General features: G+C 32.7%; 1 protein-coding gene across 1 annotated transcript; it reads left to right on the top strand.

Moving 5' to 3' along the window:
- Positions 1 to 5634: 5634 nt before the first annotated feature.
- LOC110637730 (S-protein homolog 74-like) lies at positions 5635 to 6096 on the top strand. Its single transcript, XM_021788033.2, has one exon. It carries the CDS (start codon positions 5635 to 5637, stop codon positions 6094 to 6096), a length of 462 nt encoding a protein of 153 aa, XP_021643725.1.
- The last annotated feature ends 10547 nt before the right edge of the window (positions 6097 to 16643 follow it).

Genomic DNA, 16643 nt, shown 5'->3' with positions numbered 1-16643 from the left:
GACTCCTGGGACCACGGGCTTCTCGTCCAGACCAGCAGTGTCTCATTTCATGGTGGTTTTCGACGAGAATCAAGGAGAGAGAAAGAGGACAGAGAAAGTAGAGGCAGCGATTTTTAGGCCGAATTCCCGACGATACGACCATTGGATCTAAAATCTGAGACCATTGATGGACTCAGTGCGATGAAATCTTTGAGATGGGACCGGCTCCACTCCGATTGGACACCGTTTGAAAAGAGTGATTATCGGACGGCCCAGATTGCTTGGTGAGATTTTCGAGCTTTTTCAATTCTCAAAAATTAAAAATAATTTCATGATAATTATTGATAATTTTTTGGCTTAATTTAGGTGAGATCGAATCGTTGATAGCTCACTGACCTCGGGACCGAGTTTTTGACCCGATCTCTGGTGGGCTGTCCCAGAAAGGGGTCATGTTTATAGTCAATCCTAACATTTTCAAACATTCTAGATGCATTCCAAGTGTCAAAATTAGCATAGGTAAACTCGAACTCCAAGTTGTTCATTTTTGCCTAATACCTGATTTAGAATAAAATTCATAAAATATTCATGGATATTAGAAAATTATGATTCTTGTTGCAATAGATTTATAACCTTGTTAAGGACTTCAGGACAAAATTTTAGAATTTTTAAAGCTCATTTGAGTAATTTTTGCAGAATATTAGTTTTAGAGACTAAAACATAGTTTTTCAATTTTATGAAAATTGCCTGGTTTGGAGGGCCTAAGAGGAGCCATATGATGTTAATGGGATATGGATGTGAGAATTGTGATTTAGAAGTGTTATTTGAACTATCTTAAAAGTTGGGTAAGTCCTAAGTATAAGAGAAACTCTGTCAAATTTTTGGCATAAATTATATTGTCTACTATCTCTTTAGAGTTTTATTTTAAATTAGTACTGATTAAATTATAATATAATTTATTTAGATGATTAGGGTCAGTGATCCTTCTCCACTCAACCACCGCAGTAGCTTCTAGTCAATCAATGAGTAGATATTGATTTTATCTATAATTTCAATATTATTATATATTCAAGACATGCTTATGCATCACTTATAAATATGTGTACATAGTTAATTATTGAGCACACCCTGTGTTGTATATGTAATTGATGACTTATTGTATATATTGCTTTATGGCAACTTGGAGTTGTGTGCATGAGTTTGGTGTGTGTGGTGTGATATGGATATAGGTAGGATAGGTAAACGCGACTGGAGCTTAATTCGCTAGGAGCCGATCCTTATTATGGATAAGTCGGGGTAGGCACGGCTGGAGTTAATCTCGCTGGCCCTCGCATTTGGATATTAAGAGAAAGTCAGGCTTTGAGTTGATCTTGCTGGCAGAAGTTAGAACTAAGAGAGCTATATAGGGGATCAGCTCCTATATATATGTGAAGGAACGGAAGCATGAAAAACACAAGTTTATACTATTGAATTCAAAAATTTTCACCTAGGGTCACATGCATCATGCAAGATTTATTTTTATCTATTTGATTTCAATGATAAACAATATATTAAAACTCTTTTAATATGTTTTTGGATATGTATTTGCCATTTAAAATTTTAAAATTAATCAGATTAATTTTAGAACCCTAGATTAAATCAAGAACGATTACACTAACCTCTTGATGCACTGCAGCGTGTCTGCGCCTTTGAGATTTGTCTTCAGGACACCAGATATTGTCCCTCTAGTTTGTCCACACCAAGAACACCTATGGCAGCCCTTGAACAGCTTCTAAAGCTTTTTCTATTAATTAGAAATTCAAGTTCTGCCTTTTAAGAGATTAGAGATGTAAATAGGATACTAGAAACAATTTCTAGTGTTCTTAATTCAAGAGATTGATGGCTAATCTCTTTGAATTGATGAGAGATGAAGAAGAATAGATGGAGAGCCTCAAAATGGCGTGACAAAGGAGAGGAGTGGCTGCTGGTTGTTTTTCTTTTTCATAACAACATTTATATAGCTAGGTTAATATATTAAACCCTTGCCACATGTCACCCTTTGATTAGCTCTAGGTTTAAGTGACCCAATCACATTGTGCCAAGTGTCAAACCTATATTTAATCTTGATTTTAATCATCTTACATAATTAAAAAACATTTGGCAAGCTTATGTGTAATCCCATATGTCACCATCTCATGGTGCCACGTGCCACACTGTGAAATGACCAAAATGTCCCTGCGTCTTAATTTTGAGTTCTTAACCCAAAATAATTATTTTTCTTCTTCTAATTAATTTATATCAAATATAAATTAATTAATTAATCTCTATTAATTAATTTCTCATTAATTAAATTCATATTTAAATACTTTAAATATAAATTTAACTTATACTATACATCCAATAATCTAGATTTGGTTTCAAGTCATGCTAGGGAATTTGCAATCTAATTGCAAACCAAAATTATTTAATTAATCAATTAAACTCTTTAATTAATTAATTAAATCATATTTAAATAGGTGATAACTTATGTATGTGTGTGACTTACTAGGCTCATCACTAATTGGCAATGAGACATGATATCAACTCTTAATATCATCAGAATTCTTTCTTACCATAAATCATTTCTCTAAATCATTTTATGAACCTCATAGACCATGGTTAACACCTAGCATAGCATGCCATGGCCACCCAATTAGTAATAAGGTTTACCTTAAATGAACATATAATCATATGTTACCGTGCACTAGAATCTCTCTGTTACAAAATCCCAACTCAAGCTGGAGTCATGGTTTATGTCAAACTCCATTTGCTATGAATATTATGTTCTCTTTTAATTCCAGTTCTTGATTAAAAAGATTTTCTCATCAGAAACTCTTTTCTGAATAAATCTATCTGTCCTGGCCAGGAACTTGAAACATCAAGAACAATTAAATGAACATAGGATTTTATCTCTATTTACTTAGAGGAACAGATTCTATCTTAATCAACACCTACCTCCATATATAAATAGTAGGAGCCAACAGATACCCATATACCCATACACAGTACAAGTATGAAAGCAGTATCAAACTCAAACTACCTATATACAAGATAACTGTGCTATCTCAGGTCTAAAGATTATATGCACTGATATGATTTATGACAAAACATTGACAAGAGTAAACTCCATGTGCTTGTTATAAGTGTTACTGGTTCGGCCTACTTATCATTTATAAGTGCCTATCATGTTTGTCATATGGAATGAGACTCACCATTCCATCTTATTTATATCTCATATAAATAACTTGGTAACAAACATGAATACAATCTTTCTGGATAAGTCATGTCCTTATTATAAAGTATCCTCGATTGTGAACCTATTTATTATACTTTGTGCTAGAAATATTGTCACTCATATTCTTAACAACTTAAGAATAATATTTCTAACAAAATATCAATGGACCTTTTCTATTACACATAAATATATTATGTAAATGGAAAAGTGGAAATGCATTTTATTAATAAAAATATGTACAAGATACATACTAAATGATATGCTCTAGGGCATACTACTAACAATATGTGTGTAAGTATGGATTTGACACACGAGTGTATGAGTGCTCCAAATTGCCTTTGGTATGATTATGATTTGACTTATTAGAATTGTCTGAAGATGTTGCATTTCATTCTTAGGAATGCACTAAACTTAGATAGTTATAGAAATTGTATGTAAAATCAATATCTTACTCTATAAGTCGAACGCTCACTCCTGTTCACACTATTTTTCCATGCTATAGGAGTTTTTTTTCAGAACAACTTGCTTACTTCTTCGCTGGTTTATTAATAGTTATGTATTTGTATTATTATTTTTCAAAATTATATTATAGAACTCTGCATGTGTTGGCACTAGTAATAATCTTGTCAAGTACTATGTAAATTTAAGTTTTGGTGTTTTTAATAAATTTAAAATTTTTTATGATATTTAAATTGGATGCAAATGGTGGTATCAAGGTTGAGCTGGGCTCCCCTAACTTTAGTATCTAATGGTTATTGGGTTAGTTTGGCCGGACTAGAAGTATAATATTTTATTTTTATTCTATTTGCATATTGGGCCTCAAATTTTAGCCCTGATTATGGATTTGGAGAATAGAAAGATTTACTACGGGCCTCAGGAGCTTTATGCCAGTACAAGTCCTAATACCGGTCCGACCCGTGGGATTGGGTCGTGACAAATTTTTGTAGCTAAAATTTGTTCAACTTTTTAGTTATTTTTTCTTTTTTTTTAGTATTATCGATTAAATATGAGTTCGTTAGTAATTATTGATGACAAATTGCCATAGGTAATTTATTTTAAAATTTTTATTTTTTATTTTATTCTTAATATTACCAATAAAAAATGAGGTTGTTGGTATCTACTGATGAAAAATATTTATAATTACCAACAAAAAATTTTCATAGGTAAAAGTTTTTAAACTTTTTATTTTTTTTAATTTTTTTTTAATATTACTGACCAAATAAGAGTTGGTCTATAATTACTAACAAATTTTTTATCGATATATTTTTCATTTGGCTGCTAATTTTGTTGCTAATATTTAGTTCCACTTTTACCTACGAAATTATGTCGTCGGAAAAGGTTCCATCACCAATGGTTAGTAATTTCATGGGTACAAAAATTGCTTGCATTTTAATTCTCTTAGCTTCCATTTTTTGTCAATAAATCATATTAGACTAATAAAGGAAATAAATCAATTTAAATTCATTATTTATTTATTTTAAACAAAAGAATTCAATGAAATTTTATCGTCTTAGAAAATAAAATAAAAAATATATGATCAATTAAAATAAATTGAATTCTATTAATAGAATATAATTCTTTTCTTATGAAAGACTTATTCCAAAGGGAGTGATTCTCTATAATCCAACTAACTTTGCAATGCTAACCCATCCCATAATTCTTTAATTCCAATTTTCAATAATCTAAATGCAAGAAATTTCTTATCGAGATTAACAAGGGTTATTATTATTTTTATAATTTTTAGTCTCTTATTAATATTGTTCAAAAACTTAAAAGAGATTAAGTTAATTTTTCACCTGATAAAAGTTAATTTTGAGAAAATAAGTTAATAGTGACTATATTTAAATATTAAAACTTACAAAGATAATATTTAATTTTTTAATTTTTTTTACCTTCTACTAAACATAATTTTAAGATTTATAAATACCGCATAAATAAAACTCATTATATATATGTGTGTGTGTTATATTATATAGAACTCATTATAATTTTAATTAAAATAATAATTAATAATTAATTGGGTGTGTATAGTAAAAAATTACTCATAAAAAAGTGTCAAATCAAATCTAAATCTAAATGCCAATCAAATCAAGAGCATTGTACAGAATAAGAAAATTAGTTGTCTAAAAAAGAACCTGACAAATGCGATACAAAACCCTTAACATTTATTCAAAGTAATTAAGATCAAATAAAATGTTGCCGTTTTGAATTCTCTAACGTATGCATGTGCAACAATTAAGGGATCCGTTAATTATAAAAATCAATTTATGTTAAATGCTAATTAAAGCTGAAGATATACGTAACTAATATTCAACAGAAATCCTCTCTCTCTCTCTCTCTCTCTATATATATATATATAGGCTCTCTAATCTTCATATATAGGCCATAACTAGCAAGCCAATACAATGAGCTCTTCATCGTTATTGTCTATTTTGGCATTAGCTCTCCTCATTACATCCAGTGAATGCTCAGTGTTCGATCCATTTCATGTTCATGTAACCAATATATTGAGCCAAAACAAGATCTTGCTTGTGCACTGCAAGTCCAAAGATAATGATCTTGGCATCCATAATCTTACAGTTGGGCAAGAATTTTCTTGGAGTTTCAAAATGAATTTTTTCGGCACCACCCTTTTCTGGTGCTATATGGCACCAGACGATCACTCTCATGTTGCTTTTAAGGTGTTTTGGGCTAGTGGAAAGCTTGTTGATAGGTGCGATGCTGCTCAGAATTGCTTTTGGGTTGCTAAAGATGATGGAGTTTATTTGAGAGATACTCGAAGGAATGAAGACGTTTTTAAACAAGAATGGCAACCAGGGAGATTTAAAGCTGATCATAAACAGGGAGATTTGGATACAAATGATTAGAATATCTGTCATCATCGTGTGTCTATCATTCTTAATTATAATAACATATCAACGTCTCAACTTAATTAGTCAATATTCCAAGTTGGTATCCCTCGTTTATATATATTTGAAATTTCAGATTTGAATATAATAAAATTATCAGTTTTCTTTGATTATTTAGAGTTATAAATTTATTTTAGACTTGTAAATATTAAGAACTTCTTGGTTAGGTGTGGATTTGAAATATTTTATATAATGATATTATTTGAAATCTATTCTAGGTGTTATTTGAAATCAACAAGTTATCAATAATTTATATTAAAAATGAATGTAAATCAATTCACTTCAAATTTTAATATTCAAATATCGCATACGAGTATTTTAAATTATTTTTAGAAATGGGCTAAATTGTCACATCAGGATTTTAAGTTTTTAATTATAGAAAATGAAGGCTCTATGCAATTTAATTGAGTTATATAATTAACAATTTAGTGATTAAATATTCATTAGTTTTAAACGTACATTTTTTTATTATTCATGAAAAATTTTAATATTATTATACATATATAACCATCAGGAATTTTCAATATTATTATAAGTTTAATTATAACAAATGAAGGCTACATACTAATTTAGTTGAGTTATATATAATTAATAATTTAGTGATTAAATAGAAATCATTATTATTGATGAAAAATTTTAAAAGAAGTTAGAAGCAAGATATATTTAAGGTTGAATATATCAAGTTATCCTCATTAAGAATGGATAAAATATAATTTAATTGTTGGGATTTCCTTACCAAAAGTTGAACACGTGTAAAATATCCATGGTTGGCTTTCTAAGTGGTGTGAGAGATAGTCTTTCCATTATCATTCGACCAAGAAATTAAAATTCGAGATTGAATGACGCGGTGTGCAAATTTATACCAAACTCGAAGACTTTTGTTTCTTATTTTCACAAGGATTCTTAATTCTAATGGGATTCTTTATTTTTTTAGATATGTTTTATTTATATTTCTTAGTTTATTTAGGACTCTAAGATATTATTTCTATTCAATTTAGGTCTTTAAATATATTATCTATTTAGATTAAAACTCTTTAATTTATTCTTACCTAGATTAGAATTTAGAACTCTAGAAATACTATTGTATTTTTATTATGTACAAGTTTTTAAATTTATTTTTAATGAACTTTTCTTTTTAATAAAGTTGATTTACTTTATTTTCTCCTTAGATTCTGGATTGAATCTTATTTATTTTAATATCTTGTATTAGATCTTGTTTAATTTCAAGGATTTGATCGTGCATCGATTTTTTTCCACGCTACACTCTGTGTTACTATGGGTATGCAGAGATGATCTGATATAAATAGAAGAGGCAAAATCAATCATGAAGGAAAGTCTCTTTTCAACCTCAAAAAGCAAAAAAATGAAGCAAAACAATTTGCAAATCTTTGTCCTCTTCCTCTTGGTTGGCTTAGGATCTAGCATGGAAAACTACCCATCGGTCTTAGAACTTACCATGTGAAAATCCTAAATGGTCTTCCTAGTAAAGCCCTTAATGCCCATTGAAAATCCAAAGAAGATGATATTGGCATGCAAGTTCTCCAACCCAACAAATCATTTGGATTTCAATTCAAAATCAATTTTTTTGGCTCTACACTTTTCTTCTATAATATGGGCATTTTCATGCAATTTTTAATGCGTTCTTGGCTAGGGCTGATTTTGTTTACAAGGTTGTGGTGGAAATGTTTGCACTTGGAAAGCTCAAGAAGATGGAATCTACTTATTTAATGTTAAAAAGAATAAATGGAATTTGAAGAAGAACTAGGAAAAGAATTGAATTGCTTAGATGGTTTATCCCATGTCTTCTTCTTTCTATAGACAAATATCAATCAAATAAAGGAATTATCCCTATGTGTTTCAATCTATTCCCCACCCCTTCTCAATTTATAAATTGTTAATAAAGCAAATATCTACATAATTAATATAAGGTATCTGTTCATAACAGCACATTTTTTTTTATTCAAAATATGATGAAGTACAATCGAATTCAATGTGTATTTTTCACGGTAAAGAGATTTGCTAATCAAGGATACCTAATTAGTTTTCCTTCACTTTTAAGGTATAGTAAGTGAAAGAGGCTACCTATTTTAATATTATTCACTTTTATGGTAAAAAAAATAAAATAACTAGTCCGATTAAAAAACATGTCAGGAGGGTTTGATAGAAAGCATAACCAAATATAGTCCATTAAACATGAAAAATATTAAATTTCTGTGTTTTTGATAAAAACCCTTAACCTCAGTTTTTTCGATTTTAATTTGTGATGGGATGAATTTGTATTGGGTGTAATTCAAGAAAAAGATGAATTTAGTTTGTGAATTGGATTTTTTTTTTTTTTTAGAACATATTAGCTTCTATGTTGAGATTTGTGCGATTATACTATAGATTTTTTTTTTTAAATTCACCAATAGGTGTTTATACAATTTCTTTCTAGATTTTTGTGAATTTGTGCAAAGTTGATTTTTGAACGTTTGAGATGTTTGATTTTGAGAGAGAGAGGGAGAGAGATTTTGGACAGGAGTGGAAGAGGGAGAGGGAGGGAGAGCATAGAAGATATGGAGATTTTGGACAGGAGAGGGAGAGAGATCAGAGGGAGATTATAGTTTTTGTCATTTGATAAGGCTATTTTCATCATTTCATATATGATTAACGGAAAATTGAATTTAATTTGAATGAACGGATTAAATTAAAAACACAATTAATCAAAACTAAAGGGAAAATAGAGAAATATATAACTATGATTTTTGCACAAATTATAATTTATCCTAAAATAAATTAAAGTAATAATAAAATAACATATTTGAATTTTTAATTAGTGTGAAAATAAAAATAATATTGAGTATAATAATATAAAAAGCAATATTACATTAAAATTTATTCAAATAAAATTGATAATGATTTAAAAATAAAAATAAACGGAGGCAAAAAAAAATTGAGTACATGACTTAACACTATTTTCAACCCTATTTGATAAATATTTTGCTGACACTATTTTGGTAATTAATCCTATAATTTAACTCCTGATATCTCCTTACCAATTTTTGAACTCAAGAACAATTTGCATGGTGGCAAATTATAAAATATATTTGGTGCATTAAAAAATAGTGCACTAATATACCATAAAATTAAGAAAGTGGGATTCACTATTTTGTGAGTGAAAATGCACATATATTAAGTGCACCTAATGCAGGGTTGGTCTTATATTAGAGAAGATCTAATATAATGGACAAGCAAAATCAAACATAAAAGAAAGTATCTTTCCAAACCTTGAAATGAAGCAAAACAAAATCCTGAAGTTTCAAATCTTTATCATCTTCTTGCTTGGCTTAGGATCTAGCATGTGTAAACTACCCATCGGTCTTAGAACTTACCATGTGCAAATCCAAAATGGTCTTCATGATAAAACCCTTTACACCCATTGCAAATCTAAAGAAGATGATATTGGTATGCAATTTCTCCAACCAAACAAATCATTTGGATTTAAATTCAAAATCAATTATTTTGGCTCTAAACTTTTCTTTGTAATCTCAGCTACTGGGATTTTCATGCAGTTTTTGATGTTTTCATGGCTAAGGCTTCTTTTGTTTACAAGGGTTGTGGTGAAAATGTTTGCACTTGGAAAGCTTAAGAAGATGGAATGTACTTATTTAATGCTTATAAGAACATATGGGATTTGAAGGAGAAATGGGAAAAGAATAATTAAATTGCTTAGATGAATCTATATTTCCTTTTTCTTCTTCTACGCTGCAACTGTAAATGAATAAAGAAGGAATATATGTTATCATTATTTTTTTCAATCCATATGTTAGCTTTTATCATTGAAAATTCTAAACTTTTATTATATATCAGCTAACACATCAAATTAAAATATAGTAAAAAAAAATCACACCTATTCATACAATAGTAACACAGAAAAATAATGTAAACATTGCTGAAAATTGAACAAATTTAGCAATGATTTTATAAAAATTATTCATATTAATCTATAAATAATTTGACAAATTTAAAATATAGGCCAAATCTAGAAATATTAAAGGCATATCATAGAAAATAACAATTCAAAACAGGTAATCTAAGACATGGAAATATAAATTTTGTAAAATCAAATTACACAAATAAACAATCAAATATGAACTTAAACTTTAAAATTAGTAAAAAAATTAAAAGAAAGTTTTTAAATGATTCAAAGGACTATTCCACATAAAAAGAACCCAATGAATCTATTGAAATCATCAGATAAGCAAATAGTATCATCTACATGATGAAAATCGCAAAAAAGGAATATAGGTGACAAAAGTATAAAAGCATGCTTTCTATATGAAAGTGTTTGATTTAACTATTAGATGTCCTTTAATATTTCTTTTGATTTTAGTATCTACATGAATTTATGTAGAGAAAATGGACTAGGTCTAACTTCACTCCAAAAGCTAGCTCAAGGGAAGAAAGTTTGCCCAAGTCTTATATATCACTCAAATACCTCATCCCAAACTAATGTGGGACAACACACCCCCTCATGCCCAAACATGAACATCTAGAGCATGAAGTTTGCAGGCAACACACTCAAATAAGGAACACTACAGATATTGGTTTGACATTCAACAGGGCTAAGATGAGTGATTTAGTTGTTGGCTATGTAGATTTAGATTTTGCAGGAGACTTGGACAAGAGGACAGTTTATTTGTTTACTCTCTCTGGAAGTGCTATCAGTTGGAAGGCAACATTGCAAGCTAATGTTGCTTCGTCTACCACGGAGTCTGAATATATGGTTTTAGCAGAGATAGTAAAGGAAGCTTTATAGTTACTGTAACGCCCTCACCATAGGTAGTACGTACATTTTACTATTCCAACGACTAATGTCTGTTCGGATAGTCAAAATATCTAGAACTACACCTAAACTATGGCGAGGAGGCATAAATTGAAGAAATAAATGTAAAGAAAATATAAGAAAAATTTAGAGAATTTATTAATTAGTACAAAAATAGTAAAAAAATAACCCGATATGCACCATGAAAAGTATTTTGGTCATTTCACCCCTAGAGGTGAATTTTGACCTAAGTGTCAAAAATTTAAAATTTGAGAGAATTAAAATAATTAATATGAATTAAAACTTATGAATGGAATTAGAAAGGAAAAGAAAAGAAAGGAAAAGAAAAGAAAAGAAAAGAAAAGAAAAGCTTATGGAAATTTAAAAAAATTAAAGTACAAAAATAAAAATATATAACCCACAAGAAGACAAACTCCCACCCACTTTTATCTTCTCCACTCAACTCCCTCTTCTCTCTCTCCCTCTCTCTTTGGCCGGCTGCATCCTCCCCATCTCTGCCATTTTTGTCAAGCTTTCAAGCTTGATTTCCCAAGCTTTCACACACCAAAACCCATAGCTCACTTCATTAAAAATCCTGCCCACACCTTAAGGAAGCTATAGATACCCATAAAGAGGAGAAAAGTTGAAGTTTAGGAAGCTTGAAGTTGGGTCACCACAAAGGTTAGTGCTTTAAACTTTTAATCTCTTCTTTAAGCATGAATATCATGCTAAATCAAGTGAAAATTTACATGAAATTGAAAAGAAAATTTGAAGGAAAGAACCGTTGATTTTTGGCAGCCATGGAACTTGAAGTTTGTTGCTTTTAAGTGATGAAAAATGGCTCCATGAGAATGTGTGATGAGTTGAAATGTTTGGGAGTTTGATTGTATGGTGTTTGTGTAAAATTGAAACTTTGAAAACTAGGGTTTGTGTAAATGCTTGAGGACTTTGTATAAATGCTTGAAATTGTCCTATTGAGTTGAGATTGTGCTTATAGAAGTGTATTGCATGCAAATTGAAGTAAGGAAGTTGGAGGAATTGAGATATTAGGAGTGTTTGATTTTCTACAAGTTGGTACTTAAGGAGTCCAGTCCCTTTATTGAACCATAACTGAAAATGTGTAACTCCAATTGGTATGAGGCCAATTGGAGGTGAAATTAGACTCAAAATAGCCCATTTTTTATGTAGACACCATGCCCAAATTCTATCAAAATCATGACCAATTCTCTGCCCGAACCCGGATAACCAACCACTGAAACCCAGAAAATGACCAAATGAACAGTATGGTCATAACTCTATCCGTACTGATCCAAATGACCTAAAATTTACATCAATGGAAAGCTTATACATAGGGCTACACTTTTCATGAAGGACACTTGACTTAGTTTTGCCCTTAACCAAGTCAAATTGTTAGCACAATTTGGGTCACTAAAACTGCCAACCCAGAAATTGACCAAAATACTGTTCCTTTGGTATGCTTGACCAGTTTTGACAAAAATGCTATAACTTGGTCTCCAAAGTTGCAAATCAAGTGAAACTAGTGCCAAAAGTTTTATAAGACATATCTCAACAATTTTTATGTTTTGACCAAGCTCCAAAACCCATTGCATCCTAGGGTAAATATTAGCCAAAGTTAGGAATTGAAATCTGAAAAATGTTAAGTTGAACCCAGAATGCCATTTGATACCCGTGTGTTCATTTGGCCATAACTCCCACTAGGAAATTCCATTTGAGATGTGCCAATATGATCTGGAAACATGATACTTAGGGCTACAACATTGATTTAGACACCTTTGTCAAATTCTAAGTGTAAAGACTCTAAAAAGAGGGTCAAACATACTGCCCTGAAGTTTGACTATTGCCTTTATAGGATTAAAAGTCCAGGTCAATACATTGACTATAACTCACTATACCAAGCTTGAAAAATTATGAAATTGTACCTGGGAGTCCATAAGACATAGAGGAACATATCATGTGAAGGAACCTAGGTCTAAAAATGACCATAAAATGATCAAATGACTAGTCAAAGTTTATTGAGCAGGAATTGTCAATTCTGGACAGCTTGGAGGCAAAGGGACTAGTTATGTTATGTTTAAACATAAGACATTGAGTGATTCAAAAACTGAAATTCAAGTTTAAACATAGAGGAGCAATTGTTATGAAGGAAGTGTGACCAAATAGACATTCTAACCTAGCCAAATTTCTAGATAAATATAATACATCAAAATGAACCTAAAGAAAGGTTCGTGGGAAAAATGCTATACATGGTAATTAAAATACTAGTACATAAGGCTAATTAAATATTAAAAATAATATTAATATGTAAATTGAGACTAATATCCTATTAATATGAAATTAATGGTACCACTGAACAGTACTAAAAAATAGTGACAGTGAATAGTACTAAAATAATTAAAATCATGCTTAATTGCCCATAGTATACCTAGACTTATTTATTTAGTTTGGATAAATTAGTATACCAATTAGGGACTACAGATAGTAGTACTGCCTACCGAGAAAATCATGATCTGACAATATATTTCTGGTATGATTGTTTTATAGGCTATATGCCTACTTACTGGCCACTATGCCTACTTTATTTCTGGCTTTACAAGCCTGACAGCGGGTCTCGTGCTCGACAGCTGGCCTCGTGACTGACAGATATATACAGGGTAGACATATGACTGTCTAACCCGTATTCTCTCGTGTATCCAGCTCTTATAGTCTGTTATAGGTTTCTTGGACACTAATAAAAAATTAATTAAGACTTAAAATACAATAAGTAATTATAAAAGATCCCGATAATGTTAATTGTTTCCAAAGTGCAATAAAAATGTAAAAGACCCAGAAATTATAATTTGTGAATATTAATTCAATTGTTTAATTATTGTTATTATAAATTATGCACCACTAAGTATTATGCTTAGCGCGTTGATTTTCCATCGCGTAGGTACTGGAGATCAGTCCCAGCAGCAGCAGCAGTAGTAGTGCGCACACAGAGCTCGATTAGATCTGCCAGTGTTTACTAGTCACCTCTACAGTTGTATTTCTTTTTGGTAGGGCCCATGTATGTCTAGATTTTGTACTTTTTGTTCATTGTACCTAAACACATGATGTATTCCATTTTGAGATTGTAATGTAAACTTGAAATTTATTATCTATGAATTTTATATGAATGCAATAGATGATATTTCTTTAGAGATCTCATAAATAATTGTGAATGAAATGATAAAAGAGAATATGATATGGAAATGTGTGAAATGAATATGAACATGTTAACAGGTGATTAGTGGGACCCGCCAGATGTTAATTCCGGGTCTCCACAAAAATAAGTTATAAAAAAAAATTCTACACATGGATTACTACTTTTAAAGGATATTAAAAGTTTATAATAGATATGATAAAACAAGAGAGGGTGCTTCAGCACTGAATGTGGCACTTCTTGCTCGGCTATACAGTAGACGGGTAAGGGGCATCACATTTAGTAGTATCAGAGCAGAGGTTTAGACGGTCCTAGACCTAGATAGTTAGAAATAGATAGAGTGCATCACATGCATGGGCCTTTAAATAGAGTCAAGGTGACACTAATGCAGATCTATTCTTTGTCTGTTTTATAGGATCGATGGCATCAGATCCTTAAGAGCACGGACCTCCAGGACCGATAGAGGAGGAGATAAAGAGTCACGCACCCGCACTTGCTCCTAGTCGGGGGCGAAGTAGTAATAGAGCGAAATCATCTCGAGGTGTTGTGAGTAGGGCACAGTAGGCCTTCTATGAACAGATGACACAGCTGCTCCATCGGGTCACCGGAGCCATCCCACAGCCACAGCCACCTCCATAGCCATAGCCACCGTGTACAGCCACCTCTACCCCCACAGCCATAACCTGTACACAGATCCCCACTAAAGAGACTGTGGAAGTATGGTGCAGTTGACTTCAGAGGTAAGAGGGATGATGATCCAGCCGCAGTAGAGTATTGGCTGGAGAGGACAGAGAGGGTATTGCAGCAGTTGCACTGCACCCCAGAGCAGCAGTTGGAGTGTGCTCTGTCACTACTACAAGAGGATGCATATAGATAGTGGGTGACAGTATCGAGAGTGGCACAGCCTGCACAGATCACCTGGGAGTTCTTTCTGGCTGAATTCAGAAAGAAATACATCAGTCATGTGTACTTGGAGGCCAGAAAGAGAGAATTCCTGGCACTGAGACAAAGGCAGCTTACAGTCTCCGAGTTTGAGTGGGAATTCATGAGACTCAGGGGATATGCATTGGAGTTGATGCCCACAAAAACTGATAAGTGTAGAAGGTTTGAAGACGGACTAAATGACAACATTAGGTTGATAGTGACATCCCACCACTTCATTGATTTCTCTCTGTTGGTAACATCAGCCCTTGATGTGGAGAGAGTCAGAAATGAAGAGCAGTCCAAAAAGGATAGGCAACGTAAGAGGAGTTCTGGGTCTGGTCAGTCCGGTTCAGCAGACATGGGTAGTAAGAGGCCCAAGGAGTCTCTGGGTCAGACTCAGAGGCAAGAAGCAGAAGTTTCGGTTTGCTCCAAGGAGAGGAGAAGGACAGTCTGGTGCATCAGTGGGTAGTTCACCTGGTGCAGCTACACAGGGATCAGCCCCACCACCTGCTTGTGTACATTGTAGTAGACCCCACAGAGGAGAGTGCAGATTGTTGATGGGTGGATGTTTCAGATGTGGGTCTACGGATCACTTCCTGAAGGATTGTCCACAGAGGAACACTAGTGCTCCCATTGCTCCACCTCAGATAGAGAGGTCTGCCCCAGCAGCACAAAGGGGTAGGAGACCTGCGAGGCATGATAAAGCTGGTACATCACAGAGGCCTACTGCAGAGACAGTGCAGAGGCAGGAGACTAGGGTAGCACCACTTGCTTATGCTATGATAGCTCAGGATGATCCAGAGCCAGCTGATGTCATTAGAGGTACATTTTCTTTTTATGACCTGCTAGTATGTTCATTGATTGATCCGGGTTCCACACATTCATATGTGTGTATCACACTGCCAGTTGATAGAGGGGTACAGATGGAGGAGTTAGAGGAGGACATATAAGTCACAAACCCTTTAGGCCATAATGTCATGGTGAAAAAGGTCTACAAGGGTTGTCCTCTGAGGATACAGGGTTATGAGTTCCCAGCTGACTTGATTGAGCTACCATTCTATGGGTTCGATGTGATATTGGGTATGGACTGGTTATCACGTCATCAGGCGATGGTAGATCATCGGCTAAAGAGGATGTCACTACAAATAGCAGATGGGGATGAGATTACAGTTGTGGGTGAAGAAACGAGTAATCTTTCTACCATCATATCAGCCACAGCAGCTAGGAGATTGATAAGAAAGGGCTGTGAGGCTTTCTTAGCACAGGTGGTTGACACTAAGAAGACTGGCCCAAGCATACAGGAGATCCCCACAGTATGTGAATTTCTGGATGTGTTTCCGCAAGAATTGCTGGGTTTGCCACCTGATAGAGAAGTAGAGTTTGCTATAGAGGTTATGTCGGGTATTGCATCAATGTCCATTGCTCGATATAGGATGGCACCTACTGAACTGAGAGAGTTGAAAGTTCAGTTATAGGAGCTACTAGACAAGGGCTTCATATGCCCTAGTGTGTCACCCTGGAGAGCACCAGTGCTATTTGTGAAGAAGAAGGATAGTACCCTTCGGTTATGTATAG

The sequence above is a fragment of the Hevea brasiliensis genome, chromosome 10, assembly GCF_030052815.1.
Source record: "Hevea brasiliensis isolate MT/VB/25A 57/8 chromosome 10, ASM3005281v1, whole genome shotgun sequence".
Taxonomy (NCBI): Eukaryota; Viridiplantae; Streptophyta; class Magnoliopsida; order Malpighiales; family Euphorbiaceae; genus Hevea; species Hevea brasiliensis.
Note: the sequence above shows the minus strand (reverse complement) of the source record. Positions and strands in the feature narration are given on the sequence as shown.